This window comes from Oncorhynchus keta, chromosome 9 (genome assembly GCF_023373465.1).
Source record: "Oncorhynchus keta strain PuntledgeMale-10-30-2019 chromosome 9, Oket_V2, whole genome shotgun sequence".
NCBI classification, from domain to species: domain Eukaryota; kingdom Metazoa; phylum Chordata; class Actinopteri; order Salmoniformes; family Salmonidae; genus Oncorhynchus; species Oncorhynchus keta.
In genome coordinates this window covers 37,482,621-37,506,415 of record NC_068429.1, presented here as the reverse complement: position 1 = coordinate 37,506,415, position 23,795 = coordinate 37,482,621, and the positions used below count along the sequence as shown (strand labels likewise).

The 23,795-nt window shown below is 44.5% G+C and overlaps 1 protein-coding gene across 4 annotated transcripts; it reads right to left on the bottom strand.

Moving 5' to 3' along the window:
* Positions 1-426: 426 nt before the first annotated feature.
* On the bottom strand, positions 427-23,769 carry LOC118387713 (pikachurin-like). Of its 4 annotated transcripts, XM_035776358.2 has the most exons (24): positions 23,340-23,769; positions 22,776-22,885; positions 18,292-18,378; positions 18,172-18,198; positions 17,935-18,052; positions 17,400-17,535; positions 15,710-15,876; positions 15,505-15,620; positions 14,923-15,394; positions 14,697-14,797; positions 14,437-14,537; positions 14,215-14,359; positions 13,913-14,102; positions 12,940-13,065; positions 12,600-12,843; positions 12,263-12,374; positions 11,966-12,094; positions 3,426-3,606; positions 3,290-3,313; positions 2,048-2,123; positions 1,793-1,936; positions 1,580-1,663; positions 1,335-1,438; positions 427-1,226 (listed from the first exon to the last, which is right to left on the bottom strand). In XM_035776358.2, the coding sequence occupies exons 1-24, from the start codon at positions 23,443-23,445 to the stop codon at positions 1,075-1,077; spliced, it is 3,252 nt and encodes a 1,083-aa protein (XP_035632251.1). In that variant the 5' UTR covers positions 23,446-23,769; the 3' UTR covers positions 427-1,074. The 4 variants fall into 4 exon arrangements, 3 of the variants coding, with proteins under 3 accessions (XP_035632251.1, XP_035632252.1, XP_035632254.1); XM_035776359.2 differs by lacking the exon at positions 3,290-3,313 and having other exon boundaries at positions 23,340-23,767; XR_004826447.2 differs by lacking the exons at positions 427-1,226; positions 1,335-1,438; positions 2,048-2,123; positions 3,290-3,313.
* Between the last annotated feature and the right edge of the window lie 26 nt (positions 23,770-23,795).

Genomic DNA, 23,795 nt, shown 5'->3' with positions numbered 1-23,795 from the left:
ACCGTTTTCATCTGGAACGGCAGAAATGGCCTTCAGATTCTCAGAACAGAAAACAGAACATTTGCTCTTTCTCCTACTGAAAATAAGATGATTTTATTCAGCAATTTCTGACTGACATCTTTTTGAGTGGAAGATGTGCATGAACATTTCTAGGAAATGTTTGTCCTTTGCCATCACTTTCTATTGCGCTATTGTTCCCCTATGGCAGACAATATAACAAGGACTGTATATATGTGTTTGTATGGAGGAGTCTGGCAGACTACTTCTGGCCCAGTAGGTGGTCAGTTGTTTGGGAAAATAATGTTTCAGTTTGAAGACTTTTTTCTCTGTTATGACACAACACAAGAAAGGTAACTTTAGTGGTACACCTGTCAAGACAATATTACCACATTTCTCAATGAAAGACAATCAAATATAACATGCTATTTAAAATGTTTATGTTTGTAAAAAGGCATGTCAGGACATGTTATGGCATTTGTATATATTTCCACATCCATAAAATCTTCCGCATATTGCAATACATATACATCCTATATATTTCCTTTGACAGATATATATGGTTACAATGCAAGTTGAACGTTGTATTCGTCATATGTACAGGATACACATGGTGTACACTGTCCAAGGAAATGCTTACTTGCAGGCTCCTTCTCTACAATGCAACAACAATAAGAAATTATAAGAGTTAAGAATATGAACATAAAGTAAACACAAAGCATGTATTACGGGATTAAATACACAAAACAGCTGGATGGCAGTATCTGACAGTACTAAACCCTACACCCCACCGCAGTATCAGGCACGAGGAGATTCTAAAAGGCTGTTTCATGCCTCTACTGCCCATGAGATCAAAAAATATAGACATTTTCAAAACAATGCAAATTCTTTACAGTAAAAAAACAATAAATAATAAAATATTTGCAAGTTTAACCATCAATTGAGTGTTTGGGTTCATCCCAAGACATACAGTGAATATGAACATAATAATAAAACATAGTCTGCTCATGGTCCCCCCCCCCCCGTAAATGAGTCCCCTCTGTAAATGAGTGCCCAGGGAAACGAGGTTAGCAGCTGTCAGGGCCGGCATGTGTTGATGTTCTTGCCGGCGGCAGCATCCTCTACCAGAGACAGGTGGTAGTCAGTAGAGAGGGTGAGCTGAGAAATGCAGCCCACCAGGCCCCACAGGTACTGGCCATGGGTATACAAGCCAACCTCTTTCATTCCACCTGCAGGAACCACAGCATCATCATCATCCTTAATATTATTTTCAACATCAATATTACCACTATATCATTCCCACCACCACCACTGCTATCTCCAACAGTACTACTGACCCAGGTACACCATGCTGTTGGTATTGAGCTGTCTCATGTTGCCTGGTGATCTCCCTGTACTGGTCTCATAGTGGTCCACTGTCAGGCTCCCATACTGGCCATCTCTGATAAAGACACAACCTCATTACATCACACCACCAGAAAACAGACTCCACCAAATCGCTGTGTAAATGCAGGTAACGTAATTGTTTGTCAACACGTCAATATTTCAGAGCCAAAGAAAGGCTGGAATAGTGAGAGGTCACCTGACTGCCTTGACCCGATGCCATTGTCCATCACTAAAGGTTCCATTGATCATTACTATGGCAACACCACTTCCAAGGTTATAGCTGAATAGAAAGGGTCAACGTTAGAGAGAAGCATGATCTCCCTCCCTCTCTCTCACAAATACACTCTCTCTCTCTCTCTCTCTCTGACCCCTGGCATATAGCCTCCATTGTTTACAGGGCTACCTGTACCTGAAGATGAGAGCCCCGTCGTCCAAGCCCAGAGAAACAAAGTCACTGTTGGCTCTCACAGGAGTGTGGCCTCGCCATAGCAACAAGCCATCCTGAGCGGAGCTCCTAAAGCGCAGCAACACATGAGTCCTGCAGCCTGACACCCTGATACAGAGATAGTAGTCAAGAGTGAAGAGATAAAAGTATTATCTATTGACATGGTTAGTCGATACATAATGAAATACGCAAATAATCAGGAAAATCGAAGGGGCATACCTCTTTAAAATGTCCTTGTTGTTATAAACGAGGTAGCTTCGTCCAATAAACTGGGGAGTCTCAGTTGCCTCGGTTACTAAAGGATGTACAGTGTCTTCAGAAAGCATTTATACACTGACTTTTTCCACATTTTGTTATGGTCACACCCTTAATTTAAAAAATATGAAATATATATTTTTTCTAATCTATCTACACACAATACCTCATAATGACAAAGTGAAAACGTGTTTTTAGATTTTTTTGTAAATGTATTGAAGATGAAATACAGAAATATGTCATTTACATAAGTATTCACAACCCTCAGTCCAGAATCACCTTAGTGATTACAGCTGGGAGGCTTTTCTTCCAGCTCTGTCAAGTTGGTTGTTGATCATTGCTAGACAGTCATTTCTTTTAAAGTCTAGACTGTAATTAGAGCATTTAGGACATTCAATGCAGTCTTGGTAGGCAAGTCCAGTGTTAATTTGGACTTATGTTATTGTCCTGCTGAAAGATTAATTAGTCTCCCAGTGTCTGTTGGAAAGCAGACAACCAGGATTTTGCCTGTGCTTAGCTCTATTCCGTTTCTGCTCAAAGGGATATTCAATGTTTTTTGTTACTTTTTAAAATGTTTACCCATCTAAAAATAGGTGCCTTTCTTTGGGAGGCATAGGAAAACCTCCCTGGTCTTTGTGGTTGAATCTGTGTTTGAAATTCACTGCCCGACTGTGGTACCTTACAAATATTTGTATGTGTGGGGTAGAGATGAGGTGGTCATTCAAAAATCATGTTAAACACTATTATTGCACACAGAGTCCATGCAACTTATGTGACTTAAGACAATTCATACTCCTGACCTTATTTATATTGAATATGTACTGATATTTCAGCATATAGCCTGAAATTAATTTATGAACACATCTAAAAACATAATTCCACTTTGACATTATGGTGTATTGTGTGGTTGCCAGTGACACAAAATCTCAATTTAAATCAACAAAATAATTCATCCTGTACCAACAAAATGTGGGAAAATTCAAGGGGTGTGAATACTTCCTGAAGGCACAGTAAAGAGGAACCTGTACTTACCCACAATTTCCACTAGATGGAACTACAACTTTTCACATGGACATTCAAATCAATAGGGTGTTTCCAATTACAAGTAAACGCCACATGCTTTCACATGCTGTAATACAGCTTATTGTTATAATATGTCATTGTAGAATTACGCACCGGAGCAACATGACACACAGTGAGACTTACAGTTCATGCAGTAAGTTCCACATTCTGCTCAGCAATACCATGGTCAGAGAAGAGAGAGGGTGAGAGGTGGGTACACTAGAGATGTGTGCATGCAACGTACACATGTATTATATAGTATAGCAGTGAGAGGTCTGACCTTGTTGACAGTGCTTTCCAGTGTATCCCAGGGGACAGTCACACTCATACAAGGCCTGTTTTGGACGGCACGTGCCCCTGTTGGCACAGGGGGAGTCTACACAGGGGTGCAGGGAGTTCTCCATGTTTACCCCTTCAGAGAAGTCCTGGGGCAGACGGATGCTGCGCTCATTAAGAGTGATCTGATAGAGATGGGAAGGGCAGAGGAATATGGAACAGCCAATAAGGATACAGGAGGGTGGAGACAAATAGTTAGTTATGCCCTATGTAATGTATCCCCGGCAATCATTATGTACAATACTGTTACAGAACCACATAGCTTCAGTAAAATGTCACTAAGTGTTTTAGAAACCTTTACATTTCCTATGGGGGGGGGACATGCCCTGCAAACAATAATGAGTCGTTGGGACGTCCCCGTGACCTCATGAAATGGTTGCCTAAAGTCGTCAGGACGTTGTGTCATGGTCCGCTGGAGGATTTGGTCTAGTTCCTGGTTTGTCCCGTGGATCTTTTAATTTAAAAACATTTTTTTTAACCGAGACCACACACACACACACACAACCTAGTTTCATTATACACCACCCCTTGTTACTGTTGCCAAGCCCATCAAGGCCCTGATTGGTGAACAACTGATCCAGTCACAGCTCTTTGTCTTTTGGCAATGCTGGGGACACAGAGTGCTTTCACATACAGTTTTTTCAACTTATATAGTTGACACATTTTGACATACATTATTACATTGCGCATGTATTTTTCATCCCAAGAATGTCTTAAAAGTGGCTAACCGGGAACTATAAAAAGGTCCGCCTAGGAACGTTCACTTGGGACCGTCACCTGATGTTTTATTTGTAGTTCAGTTTATTAATTCAACCATTTAAAAAAAAACAAGCACTCATACAACTAGAAAAAGCCATACATGCACATGAGTTAAATCACGGAGGATAACACACAAAGTCTGGGACTTATTTCCATTGTGTTCCTCTTGAAACAAGATGTCTGGGCAAGATCGAACACGGTTGAACACAGTATGACAGCGAGATAATGAAACAAAAAAAGAACATCTATTTCATCATTGCAGTTACATCATAGGGGTCATTCACACGGGCACAGAAGACATCAGTGTTTTTTACTTTATTTTTAATGCTGCCCAGAGGGGGAAGTGATTTTTATGTGCAGAGGCAACTCCTTCCACTCCAGTATAGAAGACAGTGCCCTTCCCAGCATTACTCCTGAACCTTGATAAGTACACATTAGCGACACCTGATCTGGGACCTCATTTAGAAAACTGTGCAGAGGATTCACGTCAAAGGGTGGAGTACGGACGAAACACAGAAAGGGCTTATGCACAAAAATGTTCTGATTTATAACAGTGTGCGCACGCATGTCCAACGCCGGTTTACCTTCATAAATCACAATCAACTTGAAATTTGGCACATGTGAGCAAGCGTCTTGTCCCACCCTTTTGACACCCAAATCAAATCATATTTTATTTGTCATATACACATGGTTAGCAGATGTTAATGAAAGTGTAGCAAAATGCTTGTGCTTTTTTTATTTAGTTATTTATTTCACCTTTATTTAACCAGGTAGGCTAGTTGAGAACAAGTTCTCATTTACAACTGCAACCTGGCCAAGATAAAGCAAAGCAGTGTTACACAGACAACAACACAGAGTTACACATGGAATAACATGGAATAAACAAGCCAATAACACAATAGAAAAAAAAGAAAGTCTATATACAGTGTGTGCAAAAGGCATGAGGAGGGAGGCAATAAATAGGCCATAGTAGCAAAGAATGACAATTTAGCAGATTAACACGAGTGATAAATGAGCAGATGATGATGTGCAAGTAGAGCTACTGGTGGGCAAAAGAGCAGAAAAGTAAATAAAAACAGTATGGGGATGAGGTAGGTAGATTGGGTGGGCTATTTACAGATGGACTATGTACAGCTGCAGCGATCGGTTAGCTGATGTTTAAAGTTGGTGAGGGAAATATAAGTCTCCAGCTTCAGCGATTTTTGCAATTCGTTCCAGTCACTGGCAGCAGAGAACTGGAAGGAAAGGCGGCCAAATGAGGTGTTGGCTTTGGGGATGATCAGTGAGATATACCTGCTGGAACGTGTGCTATGGGTGGGTGTTGTTATTGTGACCAGTGAACTGAGATAAGGAGGAGCTTTACCTCGCATAGACTTATAGATGACCTGGAGCCTTTGGGTCTGGCGACGAATATGTAATGAGGGCCTGCCGACTAGAGCATACAGGTCGCAGTGGTGGGTGGTATAAGGTGATTTGGTAACAAAACAGATGACACCGCCATGCAGTAATATCTAACAAGTAATCTAACCTAACAGTTTCACAACAACTACCTTATACACACACACACACACACGTGTAAAGGAATTAATATGAATATTTACATAAAAATACATGAATGAGCGATGGCCGAACGGCATAGGAAAGATGCAGTAGATGGTATAGAGTACAGTATATACATATGATATTAGTAATGTAGGGTATGTAAACATTATATGAAGTGGCATTGTTAAAAGTGGCTAGTGATACATTTATTACATAATTTTTTATCATTATTAAAGTGGCTGGAGTTGAGTCAGTATGTTGGCAGCAGCCAGTCTGTTAGTGGTGGCTGTTTAACAGTCTGATGGCCTTGAGATAGAAGCTGTTTTTCAGTGTCTCGGTCCCTGCTTTGATGCACCTGTACTGACCTCACCTTCTGGATGATAGTGGGGTGAACAGGCAGCGGCTCAGGTGGTTGTTGTCCTTGATGATCTTTTTGGTCTTCCTGTGACATCGGGTGGTGTAGGTGTCATGGAGGGCAGGTAGTTTGTTCCCTGTGATGCGTTGAGCAGACCTCACTCCCCTCTGGAGAGCCTTGCGGTTGTGGGAGGAGCAGTTGTCGTACCAGGCGGTGATACAGCCAGACAGGATGCTCTCGATTGTGCATCTGTAAAAGTTTGAGTGTTTTTGGTGACAAGCCAAATTTCTTCAGCCTCCTGAGGTTGAAGAGGCGCTGCTGCGCCTTCTTCACCACGATGTCTGTGTGGGTGGACCCTCTGTTTGTCCATGATGTGTACGCCAAGGAACATAAAACTTTCCACCCTCTCCACTACTGTCCAGTCGATGTGGATAGGGGGGGTGCTCCTTCTGCTGTTTCCTGAAGTCCACGATCATCTCCTTTGTTTTGTTGACATTGAGTGTGAAGTTATTTTCCTGACACCACACTCCGAGGCTCCTCACCAACGGGGTGGAGGTGTTGTTACCCTCACCACCTGAGTGCGGCCTGTCAAGAAGTCCAGGACCCAGTCGCACAGGGCAGGTTTGAGGAGTTGAGGGTACTGTGGTGTTAAATTCTGAGCTGTAGTCGATGAACAGCATTCGTACATACAGTGGGGCAAAAAAGTATTTAGTCAGCCACCAATTGTGCAAGTTCTCCCACTTAAAAAGATGAGGCCTGTAATTTTCATCCTCGGTACACTTCAACTATGACAGACAAAATGAGAAGAAAAACATATTTGCAAATTATGGTGGAAAATAAGTATTTGGTCAACAACACAAGGTTATATACCCTTTGTTGGCAATGACAGAGGTCAAACGTTTTCTGTAAGTATTCACAAGGTTTTCAGACACTGTTGCTGGTATTTTGGCCCATTCCTCCATGCAGATCTCCTCTAGAGCAGTGATGTTTTGGGGCTGTTGCTGGGCAAGACCCAGCAACGTTTCATCTTCAATGCCCTTGCTGATGGAAGCAGGTTTTCACTCAAAATCTCACGATACATGGCCCCATTCATTCTTTCCTTTACACGGATCAGTCGTCCTGGTCCCTTTGCAGAAAAACAGCCCCAAAGCATGATGTTTCCACCTCCATGCTTCACAGTAGGTATGGTGTTCTTTGGATGCAACTCAGCATTATTTGTCCTCCAAACACAACGAGTTGAGACTTTACCAAAAAGTTATATTTTGGTTTCATCTGACATTTCTCCCAATCTTCTTCTGGATCATCCAAATGCTCTCTAGCAAACTTCAGATGGGCCTGGATATGTACTGGCTTAAGCAGGGGGACACGTCTGGCACTGCACGATTTGAGTCCCTGGCGGCGTAGTGTGTTACTGATGGTAGGCTTTGTTACTTTGGTCCCAGCTCTCTGCAGGTCATTCACTAGGTCCCCCCGTGTGGTTCTGGGATTTTTGCTCACCGTTCTTGTGATCATTTTGGCCCCACGGGGTGAGATCTTGCGTGGAGCCCCAGATTGAGGGAGATTATCAGTGGTCTTGTATGTCTTCCATTTCCTAATAATTGCTCCCACAGTTGATTTCTTCAAACCAAGCTGCTTACCTATTGCAGGTTCAGTCTTCCCAGCCTGGTGCAGGTCTACAATTTTGTTTCTGGTGTCCTTTGAGAGATCTTTGGTCTTGGCCATAGTGGAGTTTGGAGTGTGACTGTTTGAGGTTGTGGACAGGTGTCTTTTATACTGATAACAAGTTCAAACAAGTGCTATTTATAAAGGTAATGAGTGGAGGACAGAGGAGCCTCTTAAAAGAAGAAGTTACAGGTCTGTGAGAGCCAGAAATCTTGCTTGTTTGTAGGTGACCAAATACTTATTTTCCACCACAATTTGCAAATAAATTCATTAAAAATCCTACTGTAGCACAGTTGGTAGAGCATGGCGCTTGTAACGCCAGGGTAGTGGGTTCGATTCCCGGGACCACCCATACGTAGAATGTATGCACACATGACTGTAAGTCGCTTTGGATAAAAGTGTCTGCTAAATGGCATATATTATTATTATTATATTATTACAATGTGATTTTCTGGATTTTTTCTCTCTCATTTTGTCTGTCATAGTTGAAGTGTACCTATGATGAAAATTACAGGCCACTCATCTTAAGTCGGAGAGCTTGCACAATTGGTGGCTGACTAAATACTTTTTTGCCCTAACCCACTGTCCAGATGGGTTAGGGCAGTGTGCAGTGTGTTTGGGATTGCGTCGTCTGTGGACCCATTGGGCCGGTAAGCAAATTGGAGTGGGTCTAGGGTGGAGGTGATATGGTCCTTGACTAGTCTCTCAAAGCACTTCATGATGACGGAAGTGAGTGCTACAGGGCGATAGTCATTTAGCTCAGTTACCTTTGTTTTCTTAGGAACAGGAACAATGGTGGCCCTCTTGAAGCATGTGGGAACAGCAGACTGGTATAGGGATTGATTGAATATGTCCGTAAACACACCAGCCAGCCAGCATAGTTGCCTATAAATGAAACTCCCTAATTAATATTCATCAAAAACTGACTGCATGACGACAATAACGGCAGAAAGGCTAAAAAAAAAGAAATTTCACCCAGTGTGAAATGGAAGTTCTTGTAGGAGAGGTTGAAGCAAAATATATTGTTTGGTGGACACAGTGTGGGCATTACAAATGCCAAAAAGGCGTTAGAGTGGCAGCATGTGGCAGACACTGTGAATGCTGCAGGCTCAGAAGGTCGGACCCTCTCAGAAATAAAAAAGAAGAGGTCCGATATAAAAGCCTTTTGAGTGGAGTAGTGACGGAGGTGGAGGGGGACACAACCATGCAAGACACACCGGATGATCCAGGTATGTAATGACAATTCCCTCGTTTCAAGAGTCAACCAAATGCATTCAAGTTGTGTTTAAACATATATTTACACAAACATTGACATTTTCTATTTATTTTTTTAGTCGCTGCGTATTCCAGCGGCGTTCGGTGGTGCTGCAGCTGAGCGGAGGCCGAGTGTTCCAGCGGGGGTCGGTGGCGCTGCAGCTGAGCGGAAGCCGAGTGTTCCAGCGGGGGTCGGTGGCGCTGCAGCTGAGCGGAAGCGGAGTGTTCCAGCGGGGGTCGGTGGCGCTGCAGCTGAGCGGAGGCCGAGTGTTCCAGCGGGGGTCGGTGGCGCTGCAGCTGAGCGGAGCCGAGTGTTCCAGCGGGGGTCGGTGGCGCTGCAGCTGAGCGGAAGCCGAGTGTTCCAGCGGGGGTCGGTGGCGCTGCAGCTGAACGGAAGCCGAGTGTTCCAGCGGGGGTCGGTGGTGCTGCAGCTGAGCCGAGTGTCCCAGCGGGGGTCGGTGGCGCTGCAGCTGAGCGGAAGCCGAGTGTTCCAGCGGGGGTCGGTGGCGCTGCAGCTGAGCGGAAGCCGAGTGTTCCAGCGGGGGTCGGTGGCGCTGCAGCTGAGCGGAAGCCGAGTGTTCCAGCGGGGGTCGGTGGCGCTGCAGCTGAGCGGAAGCCGAGTGTTCCAGCGGGGTCGGTGGTGCTGCAGCTGAGTGTTCCAGCGGGGGCCGGTGGCGCTGCAGCTGAGCGGAAGCCGAGTGTTCCAGCGGGGGTCGGTGGCACTGCAGCTGAGCGGAAGCCGAGTGTTCCAGCGGGGGTCGGTGGCGCTGCAGCTGAGTGTTCCAGCGAGGGGCGCTGCAGCTGAGTGTTACAGCGGGGGTCGGTGGCGCTGCAGCTGAGCAGCCGAGTGTTCCAGCGGGGTCGGTGGCGCTGCAGCTGAGCGGAGGCCGAGTGTTCCAGCGGGGTCGGTGGCGCTGCAGCTGAGCAGCCGAGTGTTCCAGCGGGGTCGGTGGCGCTGCAGCTGAGCGGAAGCCGAGTGTTCCAGCGGGGTCGGTGGCGCTGCAGCTGCGGAAGCCGAGTGTTCCAGCGGGGTCGGTGGCGCTGCAGCTGAGCCGAGTGTCCCAGCGGGGGTCGGTGGCGCTGCAGCTGAGCGGCAGCCGAGTGTTCCAGCGGGGTCGGTGGCGCTGCAGCTGAGCAGCCGAGTGTTCCAGCGGGGTCGGTGGCGCTGCAGCTGAGCGGAGCCGAGTGTTCCAGCGGGGGTCGGTGGCGCTGCAGCTGAGCGGAGCCGAGTGTTCCAGCGGGGTCGGTGGCGCTGCAGCTGAGCGGAAGCAGAGTGTTCCAGCGGGGTCGGTGGCGCTGCAGCGAGTGTTCCAGCGGGGGCGGTGGAGCTGCAGCCGAGTGTTCCAGCGGGGGTCGGTGGCACTGCAGCTGAGCGGAAGCCGAGTGTTCCAGCGGGGGTCGGTGGCGCTGCAGCTGAGCGGAAGCCGAGTGCGCCTAGCCCCGGCATCTCCACTGCACTTCGTGTGTCACAACCCTCCAGCGGCCGTGTCCTCACATATGCAGTCCTGCAAAAGCAAAGAGACTATAGACGCTATTAACGAGGTTGCCAAGGTGTTGCAGTGAGACAGGCACGGCTTGGTTTCTGCGGGTGCTTCTCTGTAAAGCTGGGCCCACTACAGCACAGAGATCCAAGAAAACAACGCTTGGTAATTTGGAACCGGCTCATAAACCACTTATCATCGGCCAATAAATCTTGCTGGTCTCTGAAAATTCACTCTCTCCGAATTCTTCCAACAGAGCCAAAGCAGCCATTGTGGGTCCTTACACATTGTAATTGCATGTCTTTTTATACCCACCCATTTGATGGTCAAAGCTACCCAGTTGCGTAACACCTTCAGGTGTGGTAATTACCCTGATTTTAACTGACAATGACAGGGCCATTATCACATTAACAGTTCTGTGCAACAAACATGTGATAACAATAAATGAAAACTGTGTACTCGTATCTGCCCGACTGAGGCATCGAAACATGCATCAGTTTAAATGTCATTTGTCCTACTGTTCACCTTATTATTTATTAGAATACATTTAATAACGTGCAAGTATTGTTTAATAATTACAGATACAATTAACTATGATTCCCAATTAAACTGTACAGCATATTTGAGGGGTTATTTTGCAAAAACAGATCTCTGTTTGTATTTATTATCCTAAATCATTTTTTTTGTGTGTACTCCAGGGAGCTCTTCATATATAATACGTGAGAGGTAATATTTAGATTTATTTTACACAATGGTATCAATTTCAAAGCATTTCTTGAGTGTCATCCTTCTGCCATCGGAGTCGCAGTTTCTAATTTTATGTGCGTACGTATGGGTCAAAGTGCCAGTGGAGGACCGCACATTCAAGTTTGTTTTTTATAAATCCCAAAGTTTGCTTAGAAAGTGGCGTACACCTTATTTTCTTAATCAGTTAGAAATCTGGGCGCAGAACCATAAATACCCTAGCCTCAACAGGCAGCCAATTGAGTTCTTGAAAGCAGCTCCTGCCTATGTGAGTATGTGGACTCCCCTTCAAGACTATCCTGATCAGCTTATTCTGGGCTATCTGGAGCTTCCCCTCCAGAAGCTTAGATAAGCCCCCCCCCCAAACCAGGAAGTACTAGCGAGTCAAAATGGCATTGAATGAGGGCAGTAGCTAGCACTTTTATGGAGTCCTTATCAAGCAGCTTGGACTTTCTACCCAAAAACTTAGTCCTGGCATTAACCTTCCCTAGCACTTTAGTGGGAATGCTTTAGTGGGAACGTACAGGGAACTAGACAAAAGTCCCCCAGAGAACATTCCCTTGGGATCATCACGTAGTGTAATTAGAACGTCACTGGGATAACGCCGCACCGAAACCCTTAAGGGACAAAATGGGAACGTCGCTGAATGCCCACAGGACATCCCGTTTACTCATTGGTCTGTGGTACCTTTTGGATACTGCCAGTGAAGTGGTGGAGCAAGGCAGCACCAGCGTTGATCTTAGTCCTGGGGTTGGTGTGTTTTGGAACGCCCCCGATGTACAGAGGACCGCTGCACCTGATCTGAGTGAATGCTCCCTGAACAACAGGAGAGAGGAAGCCAAACTACATTTACTTAAAACAACAATCAAAGATGACCAAATTCACATTTCAGTATTCTTCTAATTTACAGTTTGAATACATTATGATCAGTCTTTACTGAAATGTTCAGTGTATGTTTTCAGCAGGCTCCATGAAGGTCTGTACCTCACCCAGGCTGTGTGTGGGCATCTGATTATCCACCTGCAGGATGCCCCCTCTGCCCGTCCTGGAGACACGCAGCTCATGCCACTCGTTCATTGTGAGCGTCTCTTCACTCCTGCACATGAACGATACATCAACCTTACCAGTACTTACCAAACACACCATTTCTCCTATTTGGTTACATTTATGTAATGCCTTGGTTCTGCACATAGATGGCATTTCCTCAGAATGTGAGTGCTCCACAACGTCAACATGTTGGAATATAAAAAATAAAAAAATGTGCATGCTTCTCAAAAACAGGACTCTCCCATGACTAAGCAACCCTACTGTTATCCTTAACCTGATGGTGGCTGTCCCAGAGCCACAGTCGAAGCTGAACTCCAAGTATCCTCCCAGCAGACTGATTGACAGGAAGTCTCTGCTGGCTGAGTCCTGGCTGTAGAGCAGAATGCCATCAGGAGCCGTCGGCCTGAAGGTCACCTCAAACTCCATCCAGGACAGGTAGTGTCTGGAGGACCGAGGCCAGGGGGCGCTGGCGTACGACAGCACAGACGCATTAAAGTACGGCACCACCAGCTGGAAGCCTGGGGGAATACATGGAAGGGGTTACAGGTAAGGTGTGTGTGTAATTACAGTAAGTTCAAGATTTTAAAAAATGTGGAGATGTGGTAGCTACTCACTCTCCTGGCATAGAGGACCCCTATAACCCAGTGCGCACAGACATATGTACCCATCTGCATGGCTGGCAAAGCAAGTTCCTTCATTGGCACAGGTGACCCCTTCACAGACACTGGCACTGCATTCACCTACAGGGTGAACCACATACACTATAGTGTACCAGTCATTTAAAACAGTCCTACATACATTCTGTAGAGGCATAGAGAACAGATGTTTATGAAAGTGAGCAAGAGAGAGAGGGAGAGAAAGACAGAATGAGAAAAGAGGAAGAGATATATTGAAAGATAGATACGGAGAAAGAGTGAGAAAAAAGAAAGACAGAAAAAATAAAGTGTGTCAGTCTCCCTTTTTTTGTTTTTACATAATCTAATTTATTGAGTCAGCTCATTAGGGACTATTGTGTCTGACCACTTTGGCATCTCCCTGCTGGCATTCATCAAATCCTATTGAACTAGAACACAGACTTCCTTTCTGTCTCTCTGAATAATAGGAGTGATGAGGAGGAAGGCTTCCAGAGGCTGCCATAGAAACGCATCTCACCAACCCTAGGCCAATCTAACCAGACGCAGACCCACACATCAAAGCTTTGTCTGCTCAGTCTTAATGTGCACATGTTGTGCACAACAAGGACTGCTGTGTGTCACAATATCTACTGAACAACTGACTCAAGATGACAGTATGTTCTTAGGATATTCAGACATCAACAAGAAAGGCAAATTGGCCAGTGACCAGAAGGTTGTTGGTTCTGACAGAAAAGAAGACATGACAAGGGGCTTCAGAACAATTAGACATTTATAACCTGTCATTAAACACTTGTATGATAATCATTGATTGACATGTTACTTGCTATGACCTTCACGCAATAACATAAATAAGCAAGGATAAACTCACCAAACAGAGAGAGTAAATGAGGTGAGAGATTATGATGGAAACATTCATGTATTAGAATCCAGTGGCTTCAGTTCAATGACTCACCCACATCCGCCCCACTAAGAGCCCATCCCATTGGCCAAGGCCTCATGTCCGTCACCCTGCTGTTGATACTTAGCGTCTGGATACACCCCTGGAAACCACGATTGGTCCCTGCTGTCCTGGCCAGCCAATAAGCATTAGGGGAGCCGCCCACGTAAAGAGGGGTTCTGAATGTGATCTTATTGTAGTCGCCCTGTAGGATCAGAGATTAGGAGATACACACCCGGACAGAGCCGGGCCGCACATAGGGTTATTACATTGTATAATGTGTATTTACCAGTAGCAGCAGAATGAATTGTCCTCACCTGTGAGTGTCCTGTGACAGGTGTGTCATTGTCCAGTCTTAGCCAGCCAATCGCACCCTCCCTGCCGACAACGACACTGTGCCACTGGTCCAGTGCCACCCGACTCCCACTCACTATCTGGGCAGTGCCTGTGCCACAGTTAAACCTGCACACACAGATAGAGGTGAGGTGAGGTGAGTCAGTCAGTGTGTGACTGACTGATTTGTATCAACATCCACCCACCTAAAGTGGAGCTTCCCATGTATGAGAGCCAGCGAGGTGAAGTCTCCACTGCCATGTTCATTCTCCCCACAGAACAACAGAAGGCCATTCTCAGAGTCCGTCTGTGGGGTAACAAGACAGGGGTGAGCATCCATTTGTTTTACATCCTTTAGAATATAATACCATTGGCCTTTTATTTGGGATGCACACAATAGCTTTACAGCTTATTTCTATGAAGGAACTGCAACACATTCAGAATGAAACGGACATCAACATTTTACCTTAAACTCAAGCATGATCTGAAAGGATTGGTAGGAATTCTTCAGAGGCTCAAAGGCAACATGGGAGAAGCCGTAAAACTGTGGATATTTCACCACTACAACTGGAGGACAAAGAAACCAAGAACAAAAATAAACAAATAAGCTCAAATTCAGTAGCAAAACAGACAGAGACTAGTGTCCATCAACTAAGAAATAATAGTCCATTAGAGTGGTTCTCTTGTCTCACCCTGAGAGCAGGCGTCCCCTCCTCGGCCCAGGGAACAGTAACAGCGAGATCCCCCACTTTGGTAGTCATCTATACACACACTGTTGAGAGAACATACAGCGTCCTCACAGGCCAGGTCATACAGCCCCCTCACCTGTCCCTTCCACTGGGACCTGGGGCCGGGAGGGGTAGGGGAGAGGGGGCCAGCCAGGGTGGAGCGTGCCGGGAGTGGGGCTGAGCTAGGGGTCGGCAGAAGGCTATCCAGGCCTGGAGACGAGGTGAGGGCAACTGGGTTGGTGGTATGGGTGTGGTTGGTAGGAATGAGTGTGGTAGAGGTGGATATTATAGTGGTTGCCTTGTTAACAGTGATGATGGTGCCAGAATCAGCAGTGTTCTCTCTAGAAGACATTCTTCCTCCCCCTGTGTGTGAGATGGGACTCCATGTTCGGGACCTCGGCAGAGATCGTCGGTCTTCTTCTGGAGAGAAAAGTGGCTGGAGCAAAGACAGTAGGACACACAAAAAAAGAAGAGATACTTGGACGTTTGGCAAATAGCTAACGAGAAACAGAGTGATTGTGAAGCCTGCATGACACGGCCTTTTACCTCCTGAATGAGGGCCCCATAATCAGAGTTCTTAACATCAGTCAAATCCTCCAGATGAATGTTGCCGTTGACAGGAGAACCCTGACCCAAACTCCCGCTGCCCCCTTCCTGCACACCTGACACAGAGACATGAATACATGGCAATCACGGACTTGGACGAGCAGTTTGTCAAATCATTCATGAAGAGATGCCTCCCCACACTCACTGAAGGTCCATACTGGGTCAGTGATGTCACTGTGTGGGCTGGCCCCGTAGACATTGACTGCCTGGACAGCAAAATGGTACTGAGTGTCAGGATCCAGTCCTCTCACAACCACCGAGCTGCTGTTCACTGGATCCTTTAGGGACGTCCAATCAGAGTCCAGCTCTGGTCTGCATGGTATCACAGGTAGAGACAGGCTCTGAGGTAACGGTATAAGTAACTGTGAATGCATTTGACTCAGCCATTACAATCTGACTGGGTAGTGTGTCAAAGACAGGCAGGTAAGGGATAGGTTAGGAACTCTCTTACACACGTTAGACAACATCCACGTACACGTGTGAGATAGGCTCTTCCAAAACACCCGCTTGCTTACTGTAATTGCGTGCTCATATTGCCATTGCTGAGACAGGTTGAAACATTATAGAATTGTGAAGGTCTGAACAACAGCCTGTCAGTGAAACTGAGCTCAGCAAAATATAGACAAGTGAAGTATGTTCGCGTTGCCCTTGTCCACAAAGTCATGCTGACTACAGCCTTCATAAGTATTATACTGCCTTCGTAAACATCCTTCAACTCCAGTCACGTAGTTTCAATGATAGTCAGTATCCATCCTCTATTCACAACAGATTCAAGCGAGAAATGCCCTCCAGTCATTTTAGCCCTCTAGTCATCTTGTTAAAAGGACAGAACAGTATCTAGCTGGATCCAGACACACATCGTCTCTCTCTGGTGTATACTGTATGTGTGTGGTCTGTCCCTGGCTCTGGATATCTGCTATCTGCCAGCTCTTTAGACAAGAGATGAATTACTCAATAAAAATCCTACGGTACTTCACAGCATCATTAACATTCCATGTTTGGTCCCAACACGCAAACAGGCTGCACGCAAACATTTACTCGGTTTGCTGTTCAAATGACTCCTTTTTGGAATGTCCATTCAAATCTATCGAAATGTTTGACTAATTGACTATTTCTTTAGTTCTTCTCTAAATCCTTGTACCCGTAGAAACAAATAAAATGCACACAGCTCATCCCCATTGAACTGTCGCAAAGTATTGTGGTGTTTGTGTGTCTGACCTTAACCTCGTGAACCACTGTAAAATCCATTATCACGCTTAGCACTCCTGTAGATTTCCAACATTGTTTTTCCTCCACTGCTTTTGTTCATCAAAACCAAACGTGTTGGCAACCTATCTGTAAGAGCAGTGGTTCCGGGAGATTGTTGACAATAGCCACCGTATGTTATGTACAACCTAATCTCCCGTGGACAGATACTGCGTGTAGACCAAAGAATCAGCTGGGATTGAATGGGAGGTGTGAGATAACGAGCTGGAGTAGCTCCGGTCCTTGGGTTCTCGCCACTGTGTATACAGACGTATCAGGATTGGGGGCGAAGACTGAGAGTTTCCTTTTGTGAGGGTGGAAACTTCACAAACCGTCGGAACTGTCCATTTCTAAACACATATAGACCCACAAGTTAATGAGACAGCTGACCGCATTTTGCAAGATTTTACTTAACCGAGATTATGCACAACCATAATATTTTCAGCCAAAGTGGTCTTCACGTTAATTCAAAGACACATTTAACCATTACACACATTCAGGAAAAATAACAGCAGTAAAGGAAAGAAGACAAGCGGTTGACTGGGGCACACACTAATAAGCACTATAAAAAGAAGAAAAACAACTCTTACCTGATATAATACACAATGAAATGAAGGACAGGTGAGCTTCCCTTTCTTTCACTCTGTTTCCATGACAACTCGGTTTCAGTGTCCGAAACAGCCCTTACGGCTGGTTGTGAGGGGGCCGAGGGGGGCATGCACATCTCTGTTGAGGGTAGTGGTGGAGTGTGGAAAGATACAAAAACAATCAGAGATGTGAAATCTTTTCTCTGAAATTCCACGTCCTTGTTATTAACTCAAAGCGTGGGTGCATTCAGGGGCAGTGGAGCAAAGGGGCATTCAGTAGGTTCCTGTGACGCATGAACCTCCCCTCAACCCCCAGCATCAAATTGTTGTTGTACAGTACAGCGAATGAACTGAAAATAACAATCCCAGAAGAGACATTTGTAGTCAAAGTGCCACCTCCAACCATTCCACTCTTTTCTAAACATTCAGTAAATAATTCAGCCCCAGAGTCATTGCTACACGCAGTAAGCGCACTGGTTTTCCCTCATTCAGGATGACTAGACTGGCCAAGGTGAGTCCCTCTCCTCCATCCACTTACCTGGTTGGAAGGTGCTGACTCTCCGTGGCACGCTGGGTCGTCCCTCTCCTGCCCATCCATACGCACCGACACTAAACACATACTGAGCTGCCATCTTCAAACTGACAATTTCTACATCCTTACAGCCACAGGAAGATAAAAAAATATATATATAGGAAGATAAACACTTTGTGCTCATTCTATCAGTAATCTCAGCTGAATGATATTAGTTGAACATGTAATGCAAAATACACTTACAAAAATGGTGTGCCCATTGAACTTTACCTGAAGGTCAAAATAAAGGATTTTCAGAGAAAAATTCTTGAAAGAATAACTTGGAAATATAACATATTCAATATAGAAGGAGAAATAGCTCACTGCAGCCAACACGTCCAGACTGAGACGAACACTCACTGCTACTGCTGAACTTGCTGGACGGCCATTCCTCATCTCAGTGTAAAACACCTACAGCAGAATACACAAATACTGCATGTAGAATTATACATTATAAATATACATATCTGTATACATCTCAGGACACCTCAGATTAAATCACCTCTGGGATCATTTGTATTGTACAACAAATCAAGGAAACCATGTGGTTGTCTGTACACAAAAGGACTGTGGGGAGTTGAGGACAGCAGAGGACAAAAAAAAAGAGCCTATAAGAGACAAACAGAACCAAGTCTAAGTTACTGTAGCCAACTGAACTGTATCAGATTTCTGGGCTGACCTTGCTCATCGTTTAACAATGTGGCTCATTACAATGACAAGCCATAGTCAAAGCTGAAACACTAACTGCATGTTGTTTTATGGTAGGACAATTAGTGTACAGCTGCCTGCTCAACCACGGCAAGGCATGGTTACTGCCACGCTGAACAATATGCCTGTCACACTATTAAATGCAGACAACAGAACTCCAAATGAGACAAAGAGCTGTAATAACTCAAAAATATCTCAAGGCTTGCAGTCTGTTCAATTGAATTAGCATCTTGCCACAACCAGCACCTCAAGGACTACAAGATGCCATATCAATGTGCACACCTCGCTTTCCCTGCACATCAGAAGATTGTTCATGACGACAGCAGTACACTCACATGTCTAATAGGATTGAAGTGTTCCTTGTCCTTCTTACTTCCAAACATCCTCCCTGAGCCTATGCTGGTACTGCACAGTGTTGGCATTAACCCTCTAAGGGTAAACTCCTGTCCTGTACAGTTCCTTCAGGAAAGTATTCAGACCCCTTGAGTTTTTCCACATTATGTTACGTAGACTCTGCCTCATATGTCTCGTGTCTGTAGAGCTCAAGACCAGATTGTGTGGCAAAGAAGATGTTTAGCGACAGATCTGGGGAACAGTACCGAAAAAGTTCTACAGCATTGAAGGTCCCCAAGAACACAGTGGCCTCGATCGTTCTTAAATGGAATACCTTTGGAAACACCATGACTCTTCGAAGAGCTGGCCTTCTGGCCAAACTGAGCAATCGGTGGAGAAGGGCCATGGTCATGGAAGTGACAAAGAACCCAATGGTCAGTGACAGAGCTCTAGAGTTCCTCTGTGGAGATGGGAGAACCTTCCAGATGGACAACCATCTCTGCAGCATTCCACCAATCAGACCTTTATGGTAGAGTGGCCAGAAGGAAGCCACTCCTCAGTAAAAAGGCACATGACAGCCACTTGGAGTTTGCCAAAAGGCACCTAACGCACTCTCAGACCATGAAAAACAAGATTCTCTGATCTGATGAAACCAACATTGAACTCTAGTCAGGACTGAGGGAAATATGTACAGAGCAAAGTACAGCGAGATCCTTGATGAAAACCTGCTCCAGAGTGCTCAGGACCTCAGACGGGGGTGAAGGTTTCACCTTCCAACAGGCCAACGACCCGAAGCACACAACCAAGATAACACAGGAGTGGCTTCAAGACAAATCTCTGAATGTCCATGAGTGGCCCAGCCAGAGCCCGGACTTGAATCCAATCTAACATCTCTGGAGAGAACTGAAAATAGCTGTGTAGCGACGCTCCCCATCCAACCTGACAGAGCATGAGAGGATCTGCAGAGAACAACGGGAGAAACTCCCCAAATACAGGTGTGACAAGCTTGAAGCGTCATACCCAAGAAGATTTGAAGCTGTTATTGCTGCTAAAGGTACTTCAAAGTACTGATTAAAAGTTCTGAATACTTATGTAAATGTGATAGTTTTCAAATGTTTAATACATTTGCAAAAAGCTCTAAAAACCTGGTTTTGCTTTGTCATTATGGGGTATTGTGTGTAGATTGAGGGGAACATTTTTATTTAATCAATTTTAGAATACGGCTGTAACGTTACAAAACTTGGAAAAAGTCAAGGGGTTTGAATACTTTCTGAATGTACTGTATAAAGTGCTTTAATTTCTAAACGGTAAATCAGATATGTATGTAAATACCCTCAAATAAAAAGGTGACATTATGTACAGTCGCCTCATGAAACATTTGATCTCAAATCCAAAATTATGGAGAAAAAAAATAAATCAAATATTTAAAAAATATATACAAAAAAATATATACAAAAATGTATGAATCCAATTCGTACAATATGTTACAAATTTGTTGTGTTTAAGATACTGGACTGCAGCTTTAAGTGCATAAAGACACTTCATGACAGGCTTCCCTTGCTAAATCATATACACAAGACAAGTCACCTTGGTAGCTCTTTACACTCATAACACATATGCGGTTTGAAAATGGCAGATTTGGTCACTGATAAGCACCTAAATTGGACCGCAGTGGCTAACATGCTATACATGTCAGAGGTAAGAGTCTTCAGACTCTCCGCTTGACAGCACTGTATGGGATTCAGCTGACAGGCATTCTAAACGACAGCATCAAGCACAACAAGAAGATGCCCCCATCCCTCCTGCTAATTGGGCTACTTTTGCATATTTTTCGTTGCTTGAGAGAGGGGAATGCTGTAAATCAGGAGAACTCGAAGCTGTTTAGGATTATAATAAATAATGCTGTGATGTCATACAAGCAAACCACACACCCCTAAGTCCAAATGTGCACTTCACATTTCCATATTATAAAACAAATGTAAATTATAGCATTAATGTTTATAATCGCATATGTTCAATGTACAGTTATAAGGATAACATGGCGTCATACCCTGGGTTGTTCTGAACAGAATGTTTGTCGTATTTAGAAGACAATTTGCTGTGGAACACTCCCCTGAATGCACTCATGAATCCATTCTATACGCACCAAAGTGCCTTGTGAAAACTTAACACTATAGGATTCTATTGTATAACTTAGCTAGTCATGTTGACAATAGAACAAGCTTTCAAATGTTGCCCACCTGACCCAGATTGCGATTTATAATGGACCATTTTTGGATTGCGTAAACACCAGTATGGTGTGATGGTGGGGATGCAGGTCCAGTCAGTGCCACCCCCCCCCACGCAAATACTGTTTACAGATATTTTTTATCAATAATTATGATAAAAAAGTGGGCTTAAAAATTAAGTTAGTAAATCATTTTACATCAGAATTGTTTTTAAGCAGGGCAAATCTGAGGGGGCACGTGCCCTTGTGTCTTGGGCATAACGGATCTCGATAGAGGGCTATGTTCCAAACAAAACAAATACAAGTGTGCTTGTATCTCATAGAGCCTTCAACCTCATAGTTGAAGGCTCTTTCCTTGAGTCATAAAAGTGCATTGAAATGATTTAGTAACTGTGCACTCTTTGGAGAGGTGTATGGCCTCTTGTGCAAATACTTTTGTCACGACTTACGTTGCACCTACCCCTCATTTACCATGAATATTGTTATTATGTTACTAAATGTATCCACAGTATTTTCAGATTTATTTATCGGCAAATCCTGCGAAAAGTACAGTAAAAGTACAGTAAAATGTACATAAAAGCAAGTGTAATATTCATATTCAGTCTTGTGTCAGGTGAAGTGATGTGTCCTCACCTTTCGGTCTGATAATTTACCCATAAACGACAAAGTGTTCCCGTTCAATTGCTAACGTGGTTATGCATAGGTTTCTCCTATTTTCTTCTGTTTGAAACAATTCCATTTGGTACCATCCCACGAGTGTAAACGGTTAACAAACAATCTGCTACAATACAGTAAAGACAGGCTTGTTTTGGATCTCAAAAGGTAGCAGTGACGAGAAATCTGACAGAAATGAACACTCTCATAAAGACACAGTTACTTTGTAGGCTATAATAATAATAATATATGCCATTTAGCTGACGCTTTTATCCAAAGCGACTTACAGTCATGTGTGCATACATTCTACGTATGGGTGGTCCCGGGAATCGAACCCACTACCCTGGCGTTACAAGCGCCATGCTCTACCAACTGAGCCACAGAAGGACCTTGGAGGGAAACTGACTGGGGGTTAAATGACTTTGACTAGATGACAAAATGACTACAGGATTTTACAAGCCGCCATGTGGATCTCTAAGCATGGATTATTCATTTAATCATCTCCTCCCAGGCTCAGGGCCTTGTCACAATTCGGTATTACAACTAAGAGTCTGAATATAAACTGTGACTAAAAGCAAACAACCCCTTTCTGATTTTCCCTTGGGAGAGTACATTTAAAACGCGCAGTAGCTAATGATGTGTGTGGGAAGCAAACTTTGCAGTTTCACATGACAATGGCGTTTCTGTCTACTAGAGATATACCAAGAGAGGAAGTTTGATTTGGAATAAATTAAAAACAAACTATTTCCTTCTGTTGGGAGAAGGTTAGGCAGGGGTCAGTCGCTCTCTCTTCATGAGAACTTGACTAAGATTAGAGATGGTTTTCCTTACAACACTCAAACATCATCATTCCAGAGGTGTACAAGTGAGACACAGTAGATCTTACCTTGTAACCTGTAACAGTACTGATGTGTCTCAAGGGTATCCACCACTTGACCCGGACTGCAGTGCAGTTGATCGTCTCCAGCTCAATGTCCAGAGGTGGATGGAGACGCTCTGCACAACCAAGAAAAACATTACTATTTTTTAACACAGTAGTACCAAGTGAACAACGACAGTAACATTTATAATTGTATTTAACAATTTTGTCCACTGGAAGTTGTACTATAGGATGCTTTCAAACCCATAGAGCTGCTGAGTTGACAGCATAGCTCACATCCCTATATAACCTAGCTATCTTCCGTGGCAGCTATATTTAAGCTATATACTGGGAAAAGAAGTTCATACATCAACATATATGGGCTACAGGTACGAACAAACTGTAACGCCTTCCAAAAGTCACCAAAGTCCATGTGTCGCCTAAACATAACAATGCTGCAAGGATTTTATTGGGTGAATTGGGCTACATCATGATAAAACAAATACTAAGCTACACAACAAGCACTTGAATAAAATGTCCACAATAAATTGTCAGAGCTTCAACTTAATGCAGGGGAGGACATTAATTTACCTGATCCTCTGACGTACGTCCTTTTAACAGCAAAAGATATGCCCACCGCGTTCAGTAACAACAACGCAATAAAGCACATGCGTATCTTTTGACTCAAGACATCCATAACTCAGAAAGAGTTAATCAACTGTAAACAACACAGAGCATAAAACTTTGAGGAATGCGTTTGAGCGAGTGTGCACTCTGTTGCAAATGGAAAATGTTTCCCGAGAATAGGTGTGTGTATGCGCAAGCGGTACGAGTTCAATCATCTCTCCGAGACGGTCAACATTCGGATGATGATACCAGACAGCCTTCTCCACCATATCGGCGGGAATTATCTTCAGAGAGCCTACCAGTACAGTGGGCGTGTACTGTCCTCCAGTGACGTCCGCTACAGTTTTGACAGCACCTTCTATCAGTGCAGCCAGGTAGTGAGCAGGTAGGTGTAGGCGCCACGTGGCTTAATTAAGAGGA

What these genes read in the sequence shown, in the direction of transcription:
- LOC118387713 (XM_035776358.2), bottom strand. Translation starts at nt 23,445, where the DNA reads ATGGATGTCTTGAGTCAAAAGATACGCATGTGCTTTATTGCGTTGTTG. An exon ending in TCAATGGGCACACCATTTTT is followed by an intron (nt 18,053 to 18,171) that starts GTAAGTGTATTT and finishes TGTGGCTGTAAG; the next exon opens with GATGTAGAAATTGTCAGTTT. An exon ending in ATGGGGCCCTCATTCAGGAG is followed by an intron (nt 15,395 to 15,504) that starts GTAAAAGGCCGT and finishes TCTTTGCTCCAG; the next exon opens with CCACTTTTCTCTCCAGAAGA.